Source organism: Diaporthe batatas (genome assembly GCF_019321695.1).
Source record: "Diaporthe batatas strain CRI 302-4 chromosome Unknown Contig00011, whole genome shotgun sequence".
NCBI lineage: Eukaryota > Fungi > Ascomycota > Sordariomycetes > Diaporthales > Diaporthaceae > Diaporthe > Diaporthe batatas.
In genome coordinates, this window is record NW_025408558.1 from 2312613 (window position 1) to 2328120 (window position 15508).

At 47.3% G+C, this 15508-nt stretch overlaps 5 protein-coding genes across 5 annotated transcripts; 2 read left to right on the forward strand and 3 right to left on the reverse strand.

Annotated features, from left to right (window-relative positions):
• Window positions 1-365: 365 nt before the first annotated feature.
• On the forward strand, window positions 366-1208 carry KVR01_009045 (uncharacterized protein; the record flags this gene model as incomplete). Its single annotated transcript, XM_044781252.1, has 3 exons — window positions 366-589; window positions 728-833; window positions 1002-1208. 3 exons carry the CDS (start codon window positions 366-368, stop codon window positions 1206-1208), a joined length of 537 nt encoding a protein of 178 aa, XP_044641547.1.
• Window positions 1209-2227: 1019 nt separating this feature from the next.
• On the reverse strand, window positions 2228-2752 carry KVR01_009242 (uncharacterized protein; the record flags this gene model as incomplete). Its single annotated transcript, XM_044788414.1, has 1 exon — window positions 2228-2752. The coding sequence occupies one exon, from the start codon at window positions 2750-2752 to the stop codon at window positions 2228-2230; it is 525 nt and encodes a 174-aa protein (XP_044641744.1).
• A 6366-nt stretch (window positions 2753-9118) lies between these two features.
• Window positions 9119-10995, reverse strand: KVR01_009438 (uncharacterized protein; the record flags this gene model as incomplete). Its single annotated transcript, XM_044790216.1, has 3 exons — window positions 9119-9812; window positions 9868-10477; window positions 10530-10995. The coding sequence occupies 3 exons, from the start codon at window positions 10993-10995 to the stop codon at window positions 9119-9121; spliced, it is 1770 nt and encodes a 589-aa protein (XP_044641940.1).
• A 307-nt stretch (window positions 10996-11302) lies between these two features.
• KVR01_009317 (uncharacterized protein) lies at window positions 11303-13210 on the forward strand (the record flags this gene model as incomplete). The annotated part of the gene is made up of 3 exons (XM_044781922.1): window positions 11303-11603; window positions 11886-12528; window positions 12598-13210. The coding sequence occupies 3 exons, from the start codon at window positions 11303-11305 to the stop codon at window positions 13208-13210; spliced, it is 1557 nt and encodes a 518-aa protein (XP_044641819.1).
• Window positions 13211-13861: 651 nt separating this feature from the next.
• KVR01_009183 (uncharacterized protein) lies at window positions 13862-15444 on the reverse strand (the record flags this gene model as incomplete). Its single annotated transcript, XM_044789776.1, has 2 exons — window positions 13862-15256; window positions 15334-15444. The coding sequence occupies 2 exons, from the start codon at window positions 15442-15444 to the stop codon at window positions 13862-13864; spliced, it is 1506 nt and encodes a 501-aa protein (XP_044641685.1).
• Between the last annotated feature and the right edge of the window lie 64 nt (window positions 15445-15508).

Here is a 15508-nt window from a genome sequence, read left to right on the forward strand (position 1 = left end):
AGTGAGTGACTTGTAATCTATCCTCAGCAATCGCTCTTCTCAGCTCCCTGGGTCACAGTAATCACCCTCTTCTGTTGCTGTTGCGCTTTACCACGGGTCCTTTGACGACCTCCCTGTGTATAAATAATGGTTAGGTTCTTGCAGTCTTCTTTATTTTGGGCTGGGGTAAATGCGAATTCATTTGTTTTATTGATCTGAAGTAATCCAAACATCATATGCTGAGCGAGCGGCACCTTTTCCCTGTCACTGCCATACCTTGCGCGATCGGTTGCGAGCAGGTAGACCCATTCTGCGTCTCATCCACGAATCACAACCGTTAGTGCTGACAATCGGGCTGAACAACAGTTCAAGGCCTGTTTCCCAACATGTGCTTTGGCCCCGGTGATGGAGAACGTCATAAATCCAAGAAGAAACGGCCGAACGAGAACCGGCGTACGATCAAGCGACTGACAGAACTCCGGTATCGAACAGACGAAACGGTGATGGGACGCAATCCGCTCTCTCCAAGTGAGCTCATCACTTTCACTACACTCAAAAACACCGGAAATCGCGTTATGGGTGTGATGGCGCCGACCACTGATGGCTTTTTGTACGCCTGTCCTCGACCTTTCCTTCGTCTCAAGACGTCCCTCACTAAGCACAGGCAACAAAAGCACGGTCAATTATTGCATAAATGTGTAACCAGCAATTTGGACGTACTAATTTCTGAACATTTTTAATTTCCCAGGGTTGTCAGTCACGTATACACAAATAGAGACGAGCGCTCGAGTAACGAACGACCTCTTGCCAGCGACATCCTCCTGTCCTTTTGGAAACACGTTGCTAAACAGCCGGTCAGATCACTCAGGGGAGTGATATTCCAGACAGTTGAAGAAGAGGGCACGAAGCATATAAGGCGTGAGGTGTACCGCAATCTAGGGTACGGAATAGATCTCGGGGTGCAACTCAGTCTCGTCCCGGATCATGGCCAGCAAAGCAACGACCCCGTGCTCGACAATCAGCGTACGGCCATCGGAACGGAATTCGATTACGTGTATGACAATTGCAAACTGGCAAGATGTGTGAAATCTATGGTCACGGAGTACATAGAGATGAAGGATGTGGGTGCTGGAGTTAGAAGCATCGACTTTGTGCCCCAAGATCGCCGGGGCCGTAATTTCCATTTGGTCGTCATGATTGGGCATGCTCGATCAGCTCGGCACGCGTAGGGAGTCAGGGTGTGTAAGCGCCTTGGGGCCACAAGATTGGATTCACACCTGGTTGTGCGGAATTCGTTGACAAGCCGTCTTCTGAGCTTGTGATAATTTTTGGGGTCATGTTTTGGAGTGTGCGGAAAGCTTTTTGGTAGGCCCGTCGTAGCGGATTGATGCATTTATATCTTCCACACCACTCGTTATTCATCGCGCTAAGGGTATGATTACGGAGGAAAGTTAGTGTACCTAGGTAGTGTGGTAAAGAGATAGGGGGTGCTATACCTCTTTTAGAATTCTTTTTAAAATACTTAGGGCATTCTATATTTAAACTTACTTACACTAAGACTTAATATATACCTCTTACCCTACTATAATTTCCGTACTTTTACTAACTATTTCTATTAAAGATCTATATACTTTCTAAATATTTTTTATACCTATACTAAGAAAGTTTTAGTGTATACACTAATCTAAATAGATTAATATAGCTAAAATTAGTTTTTAAATTAACCTTCTTACTCTAACTAAAAGAAGGCCCTCTAGAGTTAAAAAAGACCTACATAAAGTGACTTCTCGCTTACATATATAATAGCTTAGTGAAGAAGAACCTTTACACTGACTTTGGCCACACTGACTTCCCTCTGTGATCACACCCTAAGTCCGGTACAAACGACTCAGCCAACTGACATTTTGGACTTGTTTGGTATATGACGGTTAGAGAAAGACGCAGACTTCCAATCTGCCAGCTCCAGAACACGGGGATGGTATGCGCCACGGGCTGACGGTTCACGCAATGTCGGATGACGGGCTCTCGAGGAACCTTCAAAGAAACATAGTCCACAGCTGAAGTAGAGAGTGGTGGGGGTGATGGTGCCATCACTATGGAATTTTAGATATTATGATTAAGTATTGATACATCACTTCTCGTCATGTGACTCATTATAGCCCCTCGTGATATCCATCCAGAGTCCTACCACTTGCACAACATTTTCTTTGCCAGTTGTCGTAAATACCCTCCAGCGAAAGCCTATCCCTTAGGGTTGGACAGGCAAGCTGAAGTACGCATAGCAGACGGCGTGCTCGGTATCACAGATTGCCGTGTCCACACCAGGCTTGTCGGCGCAAGTGTCGCGCGCGTTGTCACAGCAGGTGGCAACCAGGGTGTGGCACAGGGCCGGGTCAGAATTGCCAATGGCGGCCAAGCACGTGCTGCGGGTGGTCTCGCACACGGCGACGGCGACCTCGCGCTTGGCGTAGGGGTTGGGCAGGTTGGCGCCGGCGTAGCAGGCGGCCTTGTCGGCGGAGCAGGTGGCCATGTTGGCGCCGGGGCCGCTGCGGCACACGGTGTCGGCGGCGTTGCAGCACCCGGCGGCCAGCGAGGCGCACTGGGCCTGGTTGGCGTCGGGCTGGGCCTGGCAGGCAGAGCGGACGGCGCTGCACACAGCGGTGATGGTGGTGCTGTTGCCGGTGTAGTTGGGGTTGCCGACCAGGGGCGTGGTGGCAGCGAGGCCCTGGGCAAAGACGGCCGCAAGGGCAATAGTAGCCTTGGAGAAAAGCATTTTGAAACGAATGTGATGAATATTAGAATTTCTAGTACTCCGTAGTAAGTCCTAGGATTCAGCAAGTCCCTCAGATATGTTGAAGATGAGGATAGTAAACGTTACTTGAAGAACTCAGTTTTTACTTGCCTTTATACATTTTCTTCTCTACTCTCCCTTCTAGACATGATCATAGCTCGTGGCCGTGCTCATGGGGTTGGGACTGGTAGTGTCCAATGTAAAGTGGACCTATGGAATCGCCAAAATTGACGACGCAAGCTGCAATGGCGCTTAGCGCAAAATCGTTGACTCGTGCAAATGCGGAGGCACCGAGATATCCATATATTTAATATCGATCGCCAAGATAACGTGTCTTTCCGATCTCGTTTAAAGTAGGCAGTAAGCTTACTCGTCCACACAGCTATCATGGTGTTCTGGTCATGATTAAAGCCCCGATTAAGTTCTGTGGAGTTGGTGCAACGTGGATCCCATGGGTACATCTTGCGGCGTCACTGCACGTGGCAATGACTAAACAGCTGGGCAAAGAAGCGATGAAATCGGGACCCATTGGCGGCCAGGGGGATCAGCAATAGTGAACAGACAGACACGGGGGGCTAATGTTTTACCCGGATACATGATACCCCTAGCCCCCTAACAATTCGACAACTACTTCTGGAATGCGCAGCTAGGTATGTAGATGTATATCTATAAATATATTCTTGGCCCCGAGAATGGACAGCGGAGTTCATCCAGGTCGATTGTTTGTTCTAAACTTAATGGCAGACTCTACACAGTCGACTTAGGGGTCCTGTTGGCATGTACTGCATGCATATGTGTTTCCTCGAGGTACAGCGTTGGTCATGCCGCCAGATACTTTGTCGTGGCCATGCCTACCGGGGGGAGGGGGGGTCCTAAACATAGGCGTATAATTATATTAAAAATTAACATTCAAACAAAATCTAGATATTACAACTAAATACTAGTAAAAGGTTAATAAAATACTATTATAGGTAAAATCTATTAAAGGGTTAATTATATATTAGATTTTAATATTATATTAATATATATTAGGAATTTTAAATCTATTAATATTAAATTTTATAAGTTAATAAGAAAATAAGATTTCTATATTTTCTTAACTTTATAACTCTATAAACCTAATATATAATAATAATTAAGCTAAATAATAGCTAATAAGTAGTTAAGTTAGGGATAAGTTAAAAAAAAACTTAATTCTAATAGGAATTAAACTCTTTTTTTACTTATATATTAAGCCTTTAATAGTATATTAAGAGTATTTTAATAAGTAAATTATATTAAACTAAAAAGTATTATATTATTTAAATATTATATAGTTATATTAATAGTGTGTTTATATTTTAAGAGAATGTTAATACTATTCTAAAATGATAGTACTATTCACTTAATTTACCCTCCTCCCCCCGGTAGGTGTTCCACCGTAACCAGTTGGAGGAGAGAAATCAGAAGTCTGCCTGGAACTAGACCCTAGGGCCCAGACTTGAGCGTTCTCCTGGCGGATTTACCGAGACCGCATCTATGGCGCTATGGATGTTATGGCAACAAGTGATGAAACATGAGGAGATGGTGACTGTTACCGGCCTCATCGTTTAAGTACAAAAGGTTTTCTTTCTCGGGGGCCTGTGGTGATGTGGATTCTGATCATCAGTGTGAGTGTATCCAAGGGAGGGTTTCTGCAGCTCAGAAATAGGTGTGATGCCATCAATTCAGGCCGTGGCAGCTGTCATGACAATATTCTGATCAAATCCAGTAAAAGTTGAGGCAAGATATCTTTGGAGAGGGGGGTAAAAAAGCTTTGTACCATTACACGACATCATTCTCGAATGATCTCAACAGCCGCGTATCCCCCGTGACGTGACAGAAAGAGGCAAGTGGCGGTCTCGAATAGGCTCAATGTAAGTCAGTGTACCACGTCACACACAGCCCCCCTTATACACTCTATATTTTTACATCCTTCTAATTGGTATCACTTTAATAAATACTTATATTATAAGCCCTATAAAAATTATATAATTATAAGAATTATATAATTTAATTCCTTTTTTTATATATAATAATATAATTAAAGTCTTTATTTTAAAAGTTCTTACTACCTTAAATAGCTACCTTAATAATAGATTTTAATAAAAAGTATATAATTAATATTACTAATAATTAAAGCTTTTTATAATAATATATAATATAAAGAAGTCCTTTAAAAAAAATTTAAAGTATATTATATAATTTATATAATAATATTTACTTTATTAAAAGTTAAAAGTATAGTTTATAATAAATATTTAGTTTAAATAATAAGGAAAAGGTTTAATTTAAGGTTAATAGTTCTATTAGCTATTATAACTATTATTATACTAATTTAAAAGTACTTAATATATAATTTAAATAAGAAAATAGTTAGTATAAGTTTAAAAATATTTTATTTATTTCATTAATTAAATAAAATTAAGTTTAAATTATATAAATTAAATAACTTTTTAAGTTATTTATAATTTAATTATTCTTTTATAAACTAGATTAGTTATTTAATAAATTAAGTATATATATAGTTATTATTAAAATTAAAAGAAATATATTTATAAATACTTTAAATTATTAAAACTTTATAAATAAATTTAAGTTATCCTTAATTTAAATAAAGTATTTATTAATATTATAATATTAAAAAGATAGAAAGTAATAATAAAATAGAGTATAATAAATACTCTATTAGAACTTAATAATAATAATATTAAAATTAAAAATAAGGATTTATTAAAAAAGTATATTAAAATATAAAAGTTAGAGATTAAGGAGTTTTAATTAGATAATAAATAACTTTATTAATTGTTAAGAAATTTAAGTTTATAGTTATATAGTTGAAATTAGGGTGTTTAATTTAGTTGTGTGTGTGAGGGGGGCTGTGTGTGATGTGGTATACTGATTTATAATGTGGTGTGTCGTCAAGCCTGGCGGGCTACCTTGACTGCTACTGATGGGCCAATGCAACATAGTCATGGCCACAGGACTCCGTGGATTGGATTCGACGACTGGCCAAGTCAACATTGGGTGAGTAACGGGATCTTTCACTGCTGTCCAGGCAAATGAGTTCGTAAGTCAGCGCACCGGTCTGCGCACATCCCCACCAACGCACACGCATTTCCCACCAAAAAGGTTGATTTTTACTAGATTTTATTTAATTCTATAAAAATACTATATAAATAATTTTAATACTATTAAAAACTAGATTTTTCATTTATAATAAATAAGAATTTAATTTATTAATAAATATTACTATAAATTAAAAATAAGTTATTAAAGTTTAATATTTTCCTTCTTAACTAAATAACTAATAATTAATATAGAAATTAGTTAAAATATTAAAATTTAATTTTGAATTTAATTTAATTAAATAATAATATAAGTTTTATTATAAAAATATATATTATTATAAGATTTATATATATTTTAAAAGTTTTTATTTATAGAAATTTATTAGAATTAATTATTAAAGATTTAAGAAAAGTAGAGTAAAAGAGTAGGGAATTTACTTTACTTTTTAAAATTTTTAATAATTAATTCTATTAATTTTCTATAAATAGAAACTCTTTAATTTTAATTTTAATAATTTTAATAGATTTTTATATATAATAAATTATAAATATAATTAAAAACTATATTTCTATAATAACTTAAAGTTTTAAAAATATTTCTTATATTTAGTAAAGAAACTTTAAAAATAGAAATTTCTAACTTTAAATAATTCTTTTAAAAATACTTACCTATTCTTTTTATTATAAAAGCTATTATATATATAAATAAAAATAAAGATTTAAATAAAATAACTTACTTATTTCTAATATTTAAATAGATTTATTTATTAATAAAAATATATATTTTATATATTTCATATATTTTAATTTATTATTATAAATAATATTATTTATATTATAAAAACTATATTATTATATAAATATTAACTATACTTATAATATATATTTAATTTAAAATTTTAAAAGTTATATAGAATTAATAATAATATATTATATAGTTAAGAAATAATATACGTTAGTGGGGATGTATATAGACCGGTGCGCTGACTTACGATATGTTGTAATCTCAGGGCAATTGTCTCTTTGCTTAATACACCCGCGCAACCGGCGGTGCTGGTGACAAGAGCCATTGTAAATCTGTCTTCAGCATCTTCTGGATAGCAGGTCGCCGGTTCAGATATGCCACCCAGGTAAGCTCTCAAATACTACACGGGTACGTCCAGCATTATTTGGATGTCCGACAACCACCGTTACATGGTTAAGGGATTCATGGAGGTGATGCCCGCTTTGAGAGCACCTGGGCACGCAGCTCATTAAACAAATCTTGATCTAGCTAGGTCGTACGTAGTCTTCCGCGGCAAGGCTATACATCTCTTCGTGTTCAGGGATTGGAGCCCTCGGTCTTAACAAGGGTGACAATCATCAATTCCCATGGTAGTGTGACGCGAAGAGAGCCGCCAACAACTCATGTCCTCAGTCATCAAGCGCAGTCATGGTGGACATCTTCGTCAACCATACGAATCACTGTCGCAGTCCTTGTAGTATAAATGGCGGGGACCTTTTACAAGATTTACACTTCTTCCACCTTTCAAGCCAAGAATCGACAGCAATCCTCGTATCATTCTTGCAACAACACATCAGAATCTTATTGCTTTCAGCCCCTGTACTGAACTCCAGTTGAGCCCCGAAGAGTGGTGTAAGTAAGGTCTCGTGATTCTCAAAGCCAAAATGTATGAAGTATTTCACGCTAACACTTGCAAAGAGAAGGCGCGTCGAGTCGTTTACCAAAATGTGTTTTGGGAGTGACTCGGATGGGGAGGACCACGAATTACAGGCACGGCCGGCTAGACAACGGCGGCTGGTGGTAGTACGACCAGTACTGTCATTTGAAGAGATGGGATACTTCGTTAATATACTCGGTAATGCGTCAAACCCCGCGCATCCCGACGGTGCTCGCGAAATCACGTTCTACGAGGTGCGTCATCCTGAGCGACTCGGTGTGGACGACTATATTGCAGTGCTCGCTGCTGATATCGATACCGGGCTGTTGTACGCATAATCACCCTCTCACTGCCTAAAGAAGTAGAGACAGACTCGATGGAGACTGTGCACTCACTAACACCACACCCCATCCATAAAATTTGGACTCTTTTCCTTTCCGAATGCCATGAAACGTGGACCAAAAACACTTGCTGAGTCAAAGGATGCTATTAGGGTCGTCACCCATATCTACCCCAATCGGGATCCTAGACCCGGGAGACCACTCGCAGCCGACATCTTTCTTGCCTTCTGGCATAAGTATTGCGGATACGAGATCCAATCTCTGCGAACACTGTTTTTTGAAGACGTCAGAGATGTGAGCATGGTTGAACCACACCAGCTGGCATATGCTCTCGTGCGTGTGCCGGACCTTCAGCAGTCAATCGTTCTCCGACGCAGGGGAGGACCACCCGCGGAAGAGGATGCGTTCAAGTTATCCTTCGAGCAAAGCAAGCTTGGGTTGTCCGCGCGGACAATAGAGAAGGAGAACCAGACGATGGTAGAGCTTGGACACAAGGTTCTGCAGATCGAATACCGTGTGCGCGAGGAAATTGGCCCCGTTCCCTGGGACCACTACCATTTTATTGTAACCTTCGGAGCAGAATCGAGAGCGCACGCCCAAGGCAGCCATCATCAAGGCAACCGTCACAACCGTCACCAGGACCGCGGAAGAAGACAGAGGAGAAGGTAAAGAGCTCTTCGGCGAATTTGAAGCTTTTGGTTTTCCATCAGTTACCTAGACTATCGACTCTAGTCACATAATTTGAAATTCATGAACATGATCCTGCGAAGAAATTCCGCAAGCTGTTCATTTTCCAATATCTACCTGAACACATGGTGATGTGGGCCCGTTCAGTGCAATGGCGAGTCACTGCCCCATGGTGCTGGGCCATAACTTCGACATAGCTGTTCCTCTTTTGCCGCCTCCCTCCCGCATTCATATGCCCCGCGTCTACTAATTCCAAAACTTATACTGTAGAGACGATATGATAACATTCCTCCCTCATCTTAATCTACTCTCACTTACATTTTTCCAGATCCGTGTTGCTTTGTGTTGTCACCCGGACTGAGTATATTAGAGCCACTTTGATGACTACACAAGGTACTGCAATCGCAAAACTGGAAATTGGATACGTCCCCTTGATGAATTTATTGAGATTTGCGAGAAAAAATACTAGTAACAGACCAAGACGACCATCCGCGATTCTCGACCGATGTCTGTTCATACCTACCTAGGTATATACCTGGGTACTCTATTGGCGTCGCTAGAGCGGAGTGTCTAAGACCCGCTCATCTCGACTTTCTCCCCCTTCGCCTTCCCGCCAATATCCTTCTCCAGGTGCACCTCAACATGATTCGTAAAATACTTTGACGGGTCCTTGACCACGATCGCACAAGCCGTCGCGAGGATCCCAAACGGAATCGACGCCAACCACGTGAGCCGGAAACCATACGCATACCCGTACCGGGCCGCCGTGACGCACGACTCAAAGACCGAGGCGGGAACATCCGGCAGCGTAGCCGCGAGGCCCGGGACCCCGAGGATCGTCAGCCTCGCCGTCTCGATCAGCCCCGGGACCGCCTCGGCCGCGACGCCACCGTCCGCGGCCGCGGCGGCGATCCGCTTGGCGACCTCCTTCCGCGCGACCTGGTTGAAGATCGACGAGAAGATGACGGAGCCGATGGACCCGCCTACGGAGCGGAAAGTCCCGATGAGGCCGACGGCGACTCCGAGATCGCGCTGCGGGACGTTGAGCGTGGCGACGGTGTAGCAGTTGAGCGTGATCCAGCCGAAGGGCAGCATGGCGAGGAACTGCACGGCCATGAGCCAGTTGATGTTTGTGGGGGTGCAGAGGGCTGCGAGCCCGAAGAAGAGGGTTTGAATGAAGTCGGCGAAGGTCAGTTGATAATGCACGTATTTGATGTAGTGCACGAGGCCGGGGATGATGACGCCGCCTACGAGTTGGCCAAAGCTGAACTTGGTTAGAGTGTGACATGCCATTTTTTTTGGATCATATAGAGACTTACCCCGAAGGTAGGGAGTAAAGGCCAATCTTGACTGGATCAGCTGTGTGCAGATACAAAATCGTCTGGGCGTTCAAGGCCGAAGCAGCGAAGAAGACCATTCCGGCTACGAAGACGAGCACCATGAGCGACGAAAACTCGCGGAACATGCGGAACAGGTACCATGGGAACAGTGGATCCTTAGGCACAAGGAAATCGTATATGAAGGCGCTGAGGAAGACCACCAGTCCCAAGATCAAGGGCAGCAGGGTGCCGGCGGCGTCCCATGGGTACGAAGTTCCCCCAGAACTCAGGCCGTAAAGAAACACGACAAGGCCCGCAATGAAAAGGAATGCGCCCACGAAATCAAGCTCCTTGAGTTCCTGCCACTTGGTCTTCCCATCAGGGCGAGGGTGCGACGGCGGAAAGTAGACGAAGAAAGTCCCAATGAAGGAGAACGCGCCGAAGCCGATGGCCAGCCAGAACATGATGCGCCACGACGCGTTGGAGATCAGGGCATTGGCCAGGAGCGTGCTGGGCACCGCCCAGCTGGCGAGGTTGAACTCGGTCCATGCGAGGCCCACGCCGCGGTACTTGTTTGGCAAGATCTCAGAGAGACCTAGCACGGGTCCCACTGGTCAGTGAATGCGTGGCAAGAGTTGGCGGGGTGGAGGAGGTGAATCTACCTGCGTAGGCAACAGACACGGTGCCGATGGACGCGCCCAGGACGACCTCGCCCGCGATCAGCTGGTTCATCGAGTTGGCCGAGCCGGCGATGGCGCCGCCGATGACGGTCAGGAGCTGCCCGGATAGGATCACGTATCTGCGGCCGAAGATGTCGCTAAGTCGCCCTGCGATGGTAAAGCCGACGGCCGCGGCGGCGCCCCATCCCGACGGGATCCAGAAGCTGATGCTGGCACCCCCGATCTCTTCTCCGAGCTGCACGAGGATCGGGGTCACGGTGATGAAGCCGAAGATGATGGGGCCTGTGAAGGAGGTGCCGAGGAACAGAGCAGATAGGACGACAGAGAGCGTGAGCTTTTCCACGCGATCGGGGTTGTCTTCCAGAGCTGCCTTGTGCGGGTCGTCCCAGCCCGGAGGCAGCTTGGCGTTGTCGAGCGAGACCTCGGTGTCGACTGTGGTGTCCTTCATCGTTAGGGGCGACAAATATCGAAGTAGAAGATGGCGTGAGGCCCAAGAATTGTTCTCATAAAAAAAGGGTACATCAGATATAGGCAAGTCGAAATTAATAATAAGCCCTAGTACGCCCGGAATACCACCTCAGTGCTATACGGCATACCCCGCTCCCGAAGAAGTCGACCGTCGGTAATTAATCTAGGATATCCATCTTCTCCAAGATATCTGCATGTGGACTATGCCAAGATCCCGTCATAGACCCCTTCCCTCAACCACACCTTATTATTATTCTAACATACTCACAGACTCGCCACGGGATGCCATGGCGGCCCTCGACTCAGTGCCTTTAACCGGAGCTATCGCCTTGGACGTATCGTTGCTTCTAACGGCGCTCTATCCCATATGTGTTGTCATCTATCGCCTGTTCTTCTCGCCGTTGTCAAAGATTCCGGGTCCTTGGTTGACCCGGATTAGCAGCGTGCCAGAGGTCCAAGCCTTGAAGAAGCAGCGGCGCACGCAGTGGGTAAACAACCTCTTCGCGCAATATCCTGGTGCTGTTGCTGTTCGTACCGGCCCTAACTCGGTGTCTTTCAACCACCCCGATGCTATCAAAGCCATCTATGGTAATACCGCCCAATCTCATCCCATGCGAGAAGCTCGCAATATGGAGCTCTAGGCTAAATTCTAGGCTGGGGCCAAGACTTCAAGCTGACCGCTTGCACACACGCAGCAGCGCAATTATTGATGCGTACTGATGGGTTGTGTTATATCATACGTATCTGATAAGGATTGTATGCGCAGTCACGTTGAAAGATTTGCTCTGGTCTTGTATTAGCCACGGGTTCGATGGATATGCGCAATTTTGGAAGTCAGTCGGAAAGAACTAGGCTGACGATTGGGTGTAGGCCACGGAAAAGTCGGCGAAGGCTTTGGAAAGTCAAGCTGGTACGATGCCTTCTCAACGACGGGGGAGTCCCTCTTCTCCACACGCTCGAAAAAGCGACATGCCACAAAGCGGCGCATGGTAGCCCACGGCTTCAGCGCGCAGTCGCTCCAATCATTCGAGCCCATCATAGACGCCACACTGGCCAAGTTCATGTCCAGAATGGACCGCTTCGCCAGCACCCAGGAGCCCTTCGACATCTACTTCTGGTTCGAGCTCTTCACGATGGACCTGATGGGCGAGCTCGCGCTGGGCCACAACTTCGGCGTGCTCGACGCGGGGAAGCCCGCGCGCTACTCGGCGCTCGTGGAGCAGTCGCAGAGGTTTGCGAATCACAGCGGCCTGCTCCCGTTTGGGAAATGGAACGTCACGGTCCTCAGCTGGGTCCCGATCCCGAGCATCCAGGAGCTGTACCGGGCGCGGCTGGAGTACCTGGAGTATGCGAGACAGGCGCTGGAGAAGCGGTTCGTGGAGGACAGGCAACAAATCCTGCCGAGTGGGAAGGCGAGGCAGGATATCATGCAGCGCTTCATCGAGGCGCGGGATCCCGAGACGGGCAGGCAGATGGATTTCAATGAGCTCAGAGCCGAAACATCATCTCTCATGTGAGTTGCCAATTCCAATCACCATTACAAGATCACCCTGTGGCAGGCCAAGCTGACAACAGCAACCAGGGTCGCCGGCGCGAGCACCGGCTCCGTAACCATGAATTGGATGATATACTACCTGTGCAGAAACCCCTCCATCAAAGCTCGCCTCATCCAATCCCTGGAGTCCCTCTTCCCAGACAACCGCACCGGCACCGATCCCCTCCCCTTCACAACCCTCAACAGGCTTGCCCTCCTCGAACATGCCGCCATCGAGTGCCTCCGCCTGCACCCCCCTATCGGGTACTCCATGCCGCGCGACACGCCGCCCCAAGGCGCCGAGATCTGCGGCGTGTACGTGCCAGGCGGAGTCGCGGTGGGCGTCCCCGCCGCGACCATCGGCCGCAACACGTCCGTGTATCCCAGCCCCGACACGTGGGATCCGGACCAGTGGGCCGGGCGCGGGGAGGCGGACCTTGCGGCGATGAAGACGTGCTTCCTGGGGTTCGGGCATGGGAGCCGGCAGTGCATTGGGAGGAACGTGGCTATGAATTTTGTGGCCAAGATGGTGGGGCAGCTGTTGCTTCGGTATGAGGTTGAGCTTGAGGAGGAGGGGCTTGTGCTTGGGACGAAAGAGTTTACGATCTTGAAGCCGGATCGGAAGTACAGGGTTACCTTGAAGCGGAGGAGCGTGGAGTAGGTTGATGTTGGGCATGCACTCGGCTTGCCGTTGGCGAACATTACTATGGGCAAGTTTATTTGATCCTTACGGTCCCATTTTGGATTCTTTTGGTATCTGTATCGACACTGCCGAGGTGTCACACCCTTTCAGAGCCCAACGCATGTCAGAGCTGATAACATGTGAGGTTGAAAAATTTGTCAAAATTCATTGCAGATCACAAAAGACATCACGTTGATTCGGATGGATGGCTGAGCGCAAGCCTGGTGATGGAGGGTAGATCGTGACGAATTTCGTGTCAGTAACTGAACATTTAAGTGAGCTTTTGCATGATGTGTTCAATATTGTGGGAGCCGGGTGCTTATAGAAGTCCGAGACAACGAGTCGCATCAGGCACAACTGCTCCCGGGGACCTAATCTTTCACAAAGCCATAATATTAGCGACAGTGCCCGATGTTTCTGCTTGACCATGTCGGTCCGGGATTGAGGGCATCGCCGTGAGCTTGTCATCAATTGTGTCCTGCCAGACACAAACGCATCCAATGTCTAGATAGGCATTGACTTCAACACACAACCACTCCAGGACAAAAGGGTCCCACTTATACAGGGAAGAATCTCTTCTATTGTTGCACTCTAGCTAACCGTCAGGGATCTCGAGCTCTAAGCCCCCCATTAGTCCTCCGTCTCAGCAGCACAGTAGGGGCTACGAGCCCTAAGGCGATCACCATAGAACCACAAGATAACCACAACGCCGGTACCAATCACCACAAACCCGCAAGCCAGCGCGGTCGCGCCGAGGCCGAATCCCAGGGCGTTGAACATGTACGGAGCAAAGAGCGGGAACAGGGCGGAGGAGAGGCTGCGCGCCACGAGGTTCGTCGACACCGCCGACGCGGCGTACTGCGTGTAGGCGTCGATGGTGTACACGGAGACGCTGGTGGAGCACATGTAGATGCCGGCGGCGAAGACGAGGCTGCCGAGGTTGGGCACGACCCAGTGCACCCTCGCCTCGCCGGACCAGCCCCACCAGAGGAGGCCCACGGGGACGAGGGCCGTGCCGAGGGCCATGGTCGGGATGCGGTATTCGGGCCTGCCGACGCCGCCGCTGCGGGCCTTGAGGCGCGTGTAGACGCGGTCGCTGAGCCGGCCGGCGATGGTGACGCCGATGATGAGCCCGATGGCGAAGGAGATGTAGTTGAGGCTGCCGATGCCGACGCTCTGGCCGTACTGCCTTGTCCACATGGTCGGGTACATGAATAGGAACAGGAACATGGTGCCGTAGAGGATTGACATGTACCCGGCCAGGAGCTGGATGATGACCTGCGTGGTCAGCATGCGCAGCGGTCGCTGCAGGTTGACGCGCATGTCCATCAGGAACTTCTCCTTCCTGTCCTGTGCCTCCACCGTCCCGCCGCCGCCGCTCGTCTTTGACCGCTTGTCGGCGTCAAGCTGCTGGAGCTTCGGGAGGTACGTCTCACGCAGGAAGACGACTGCGAGGGCGATGGTGACGGCCGAGGCGATGGATATGATCCAGAAGACCCATCGCCAGTCGATGCCCTCCGAGATGAAGGCGCCGCAGATGGGTCCGATCGCAGGGCCCAGGAGCGGCGCCGCCATGAAGACTGCGAATGCCTTGCCCCTCTCCTCGGCCCTCCAGAGGTCGCCCATGACACCGCCGGCGAGGGCGTCCGCGACTGATGCCCCGAAGCCGGACAGCAGCCTGAATGCCAGCATCTGGCCCAGGGTCCGGGCTGCGCCGCATCCCGTGTTCCAGACGACGAACACGATGCTTCCGACAATGAGGACAGGCTTTCGTCCGTAGACCTCTGACAGTGGTGCTAGGACCAGAGGGGCCAGGCCGATGCCGATGAGGATCAGGGAGTTGACGAGCAGCCACTCGTACGCCTGGGTGATGTGGAGGGCCTTGGAAATGTTCTTCTCAACTGGGGAGAGCATGGTCTCAGACAGGGGCTGGAGGAAGGCAAAGGCCGACAGCAAGAGAGTCGCCGTCCATTTTCTTGCGGGCGCCCAGTTCTTGGGCTCCAATCGGGGGGACACGTCGTTGACCTGAGCGGTGTTTGGGGTCAAGGATGTGTAAGTGCGACGAAGAAGGAGATTGATTTCGGTGGATGTTTGCTACTCACTTGGATGCCAAGGTTGTTCTTCTCACGGTCTCCATTTCCCACTACGGCCTTCTCATTCTCCGAGAGATGGGCCAAGCTCTCGAGCTCGGACTGCGTTGCAAGCGGCTCCATCGTGACTGGTATGCCGTCGTGGGTGCTCGCGTGGCTGCGTTTCCAGGCCCGATGGCACAGGGAC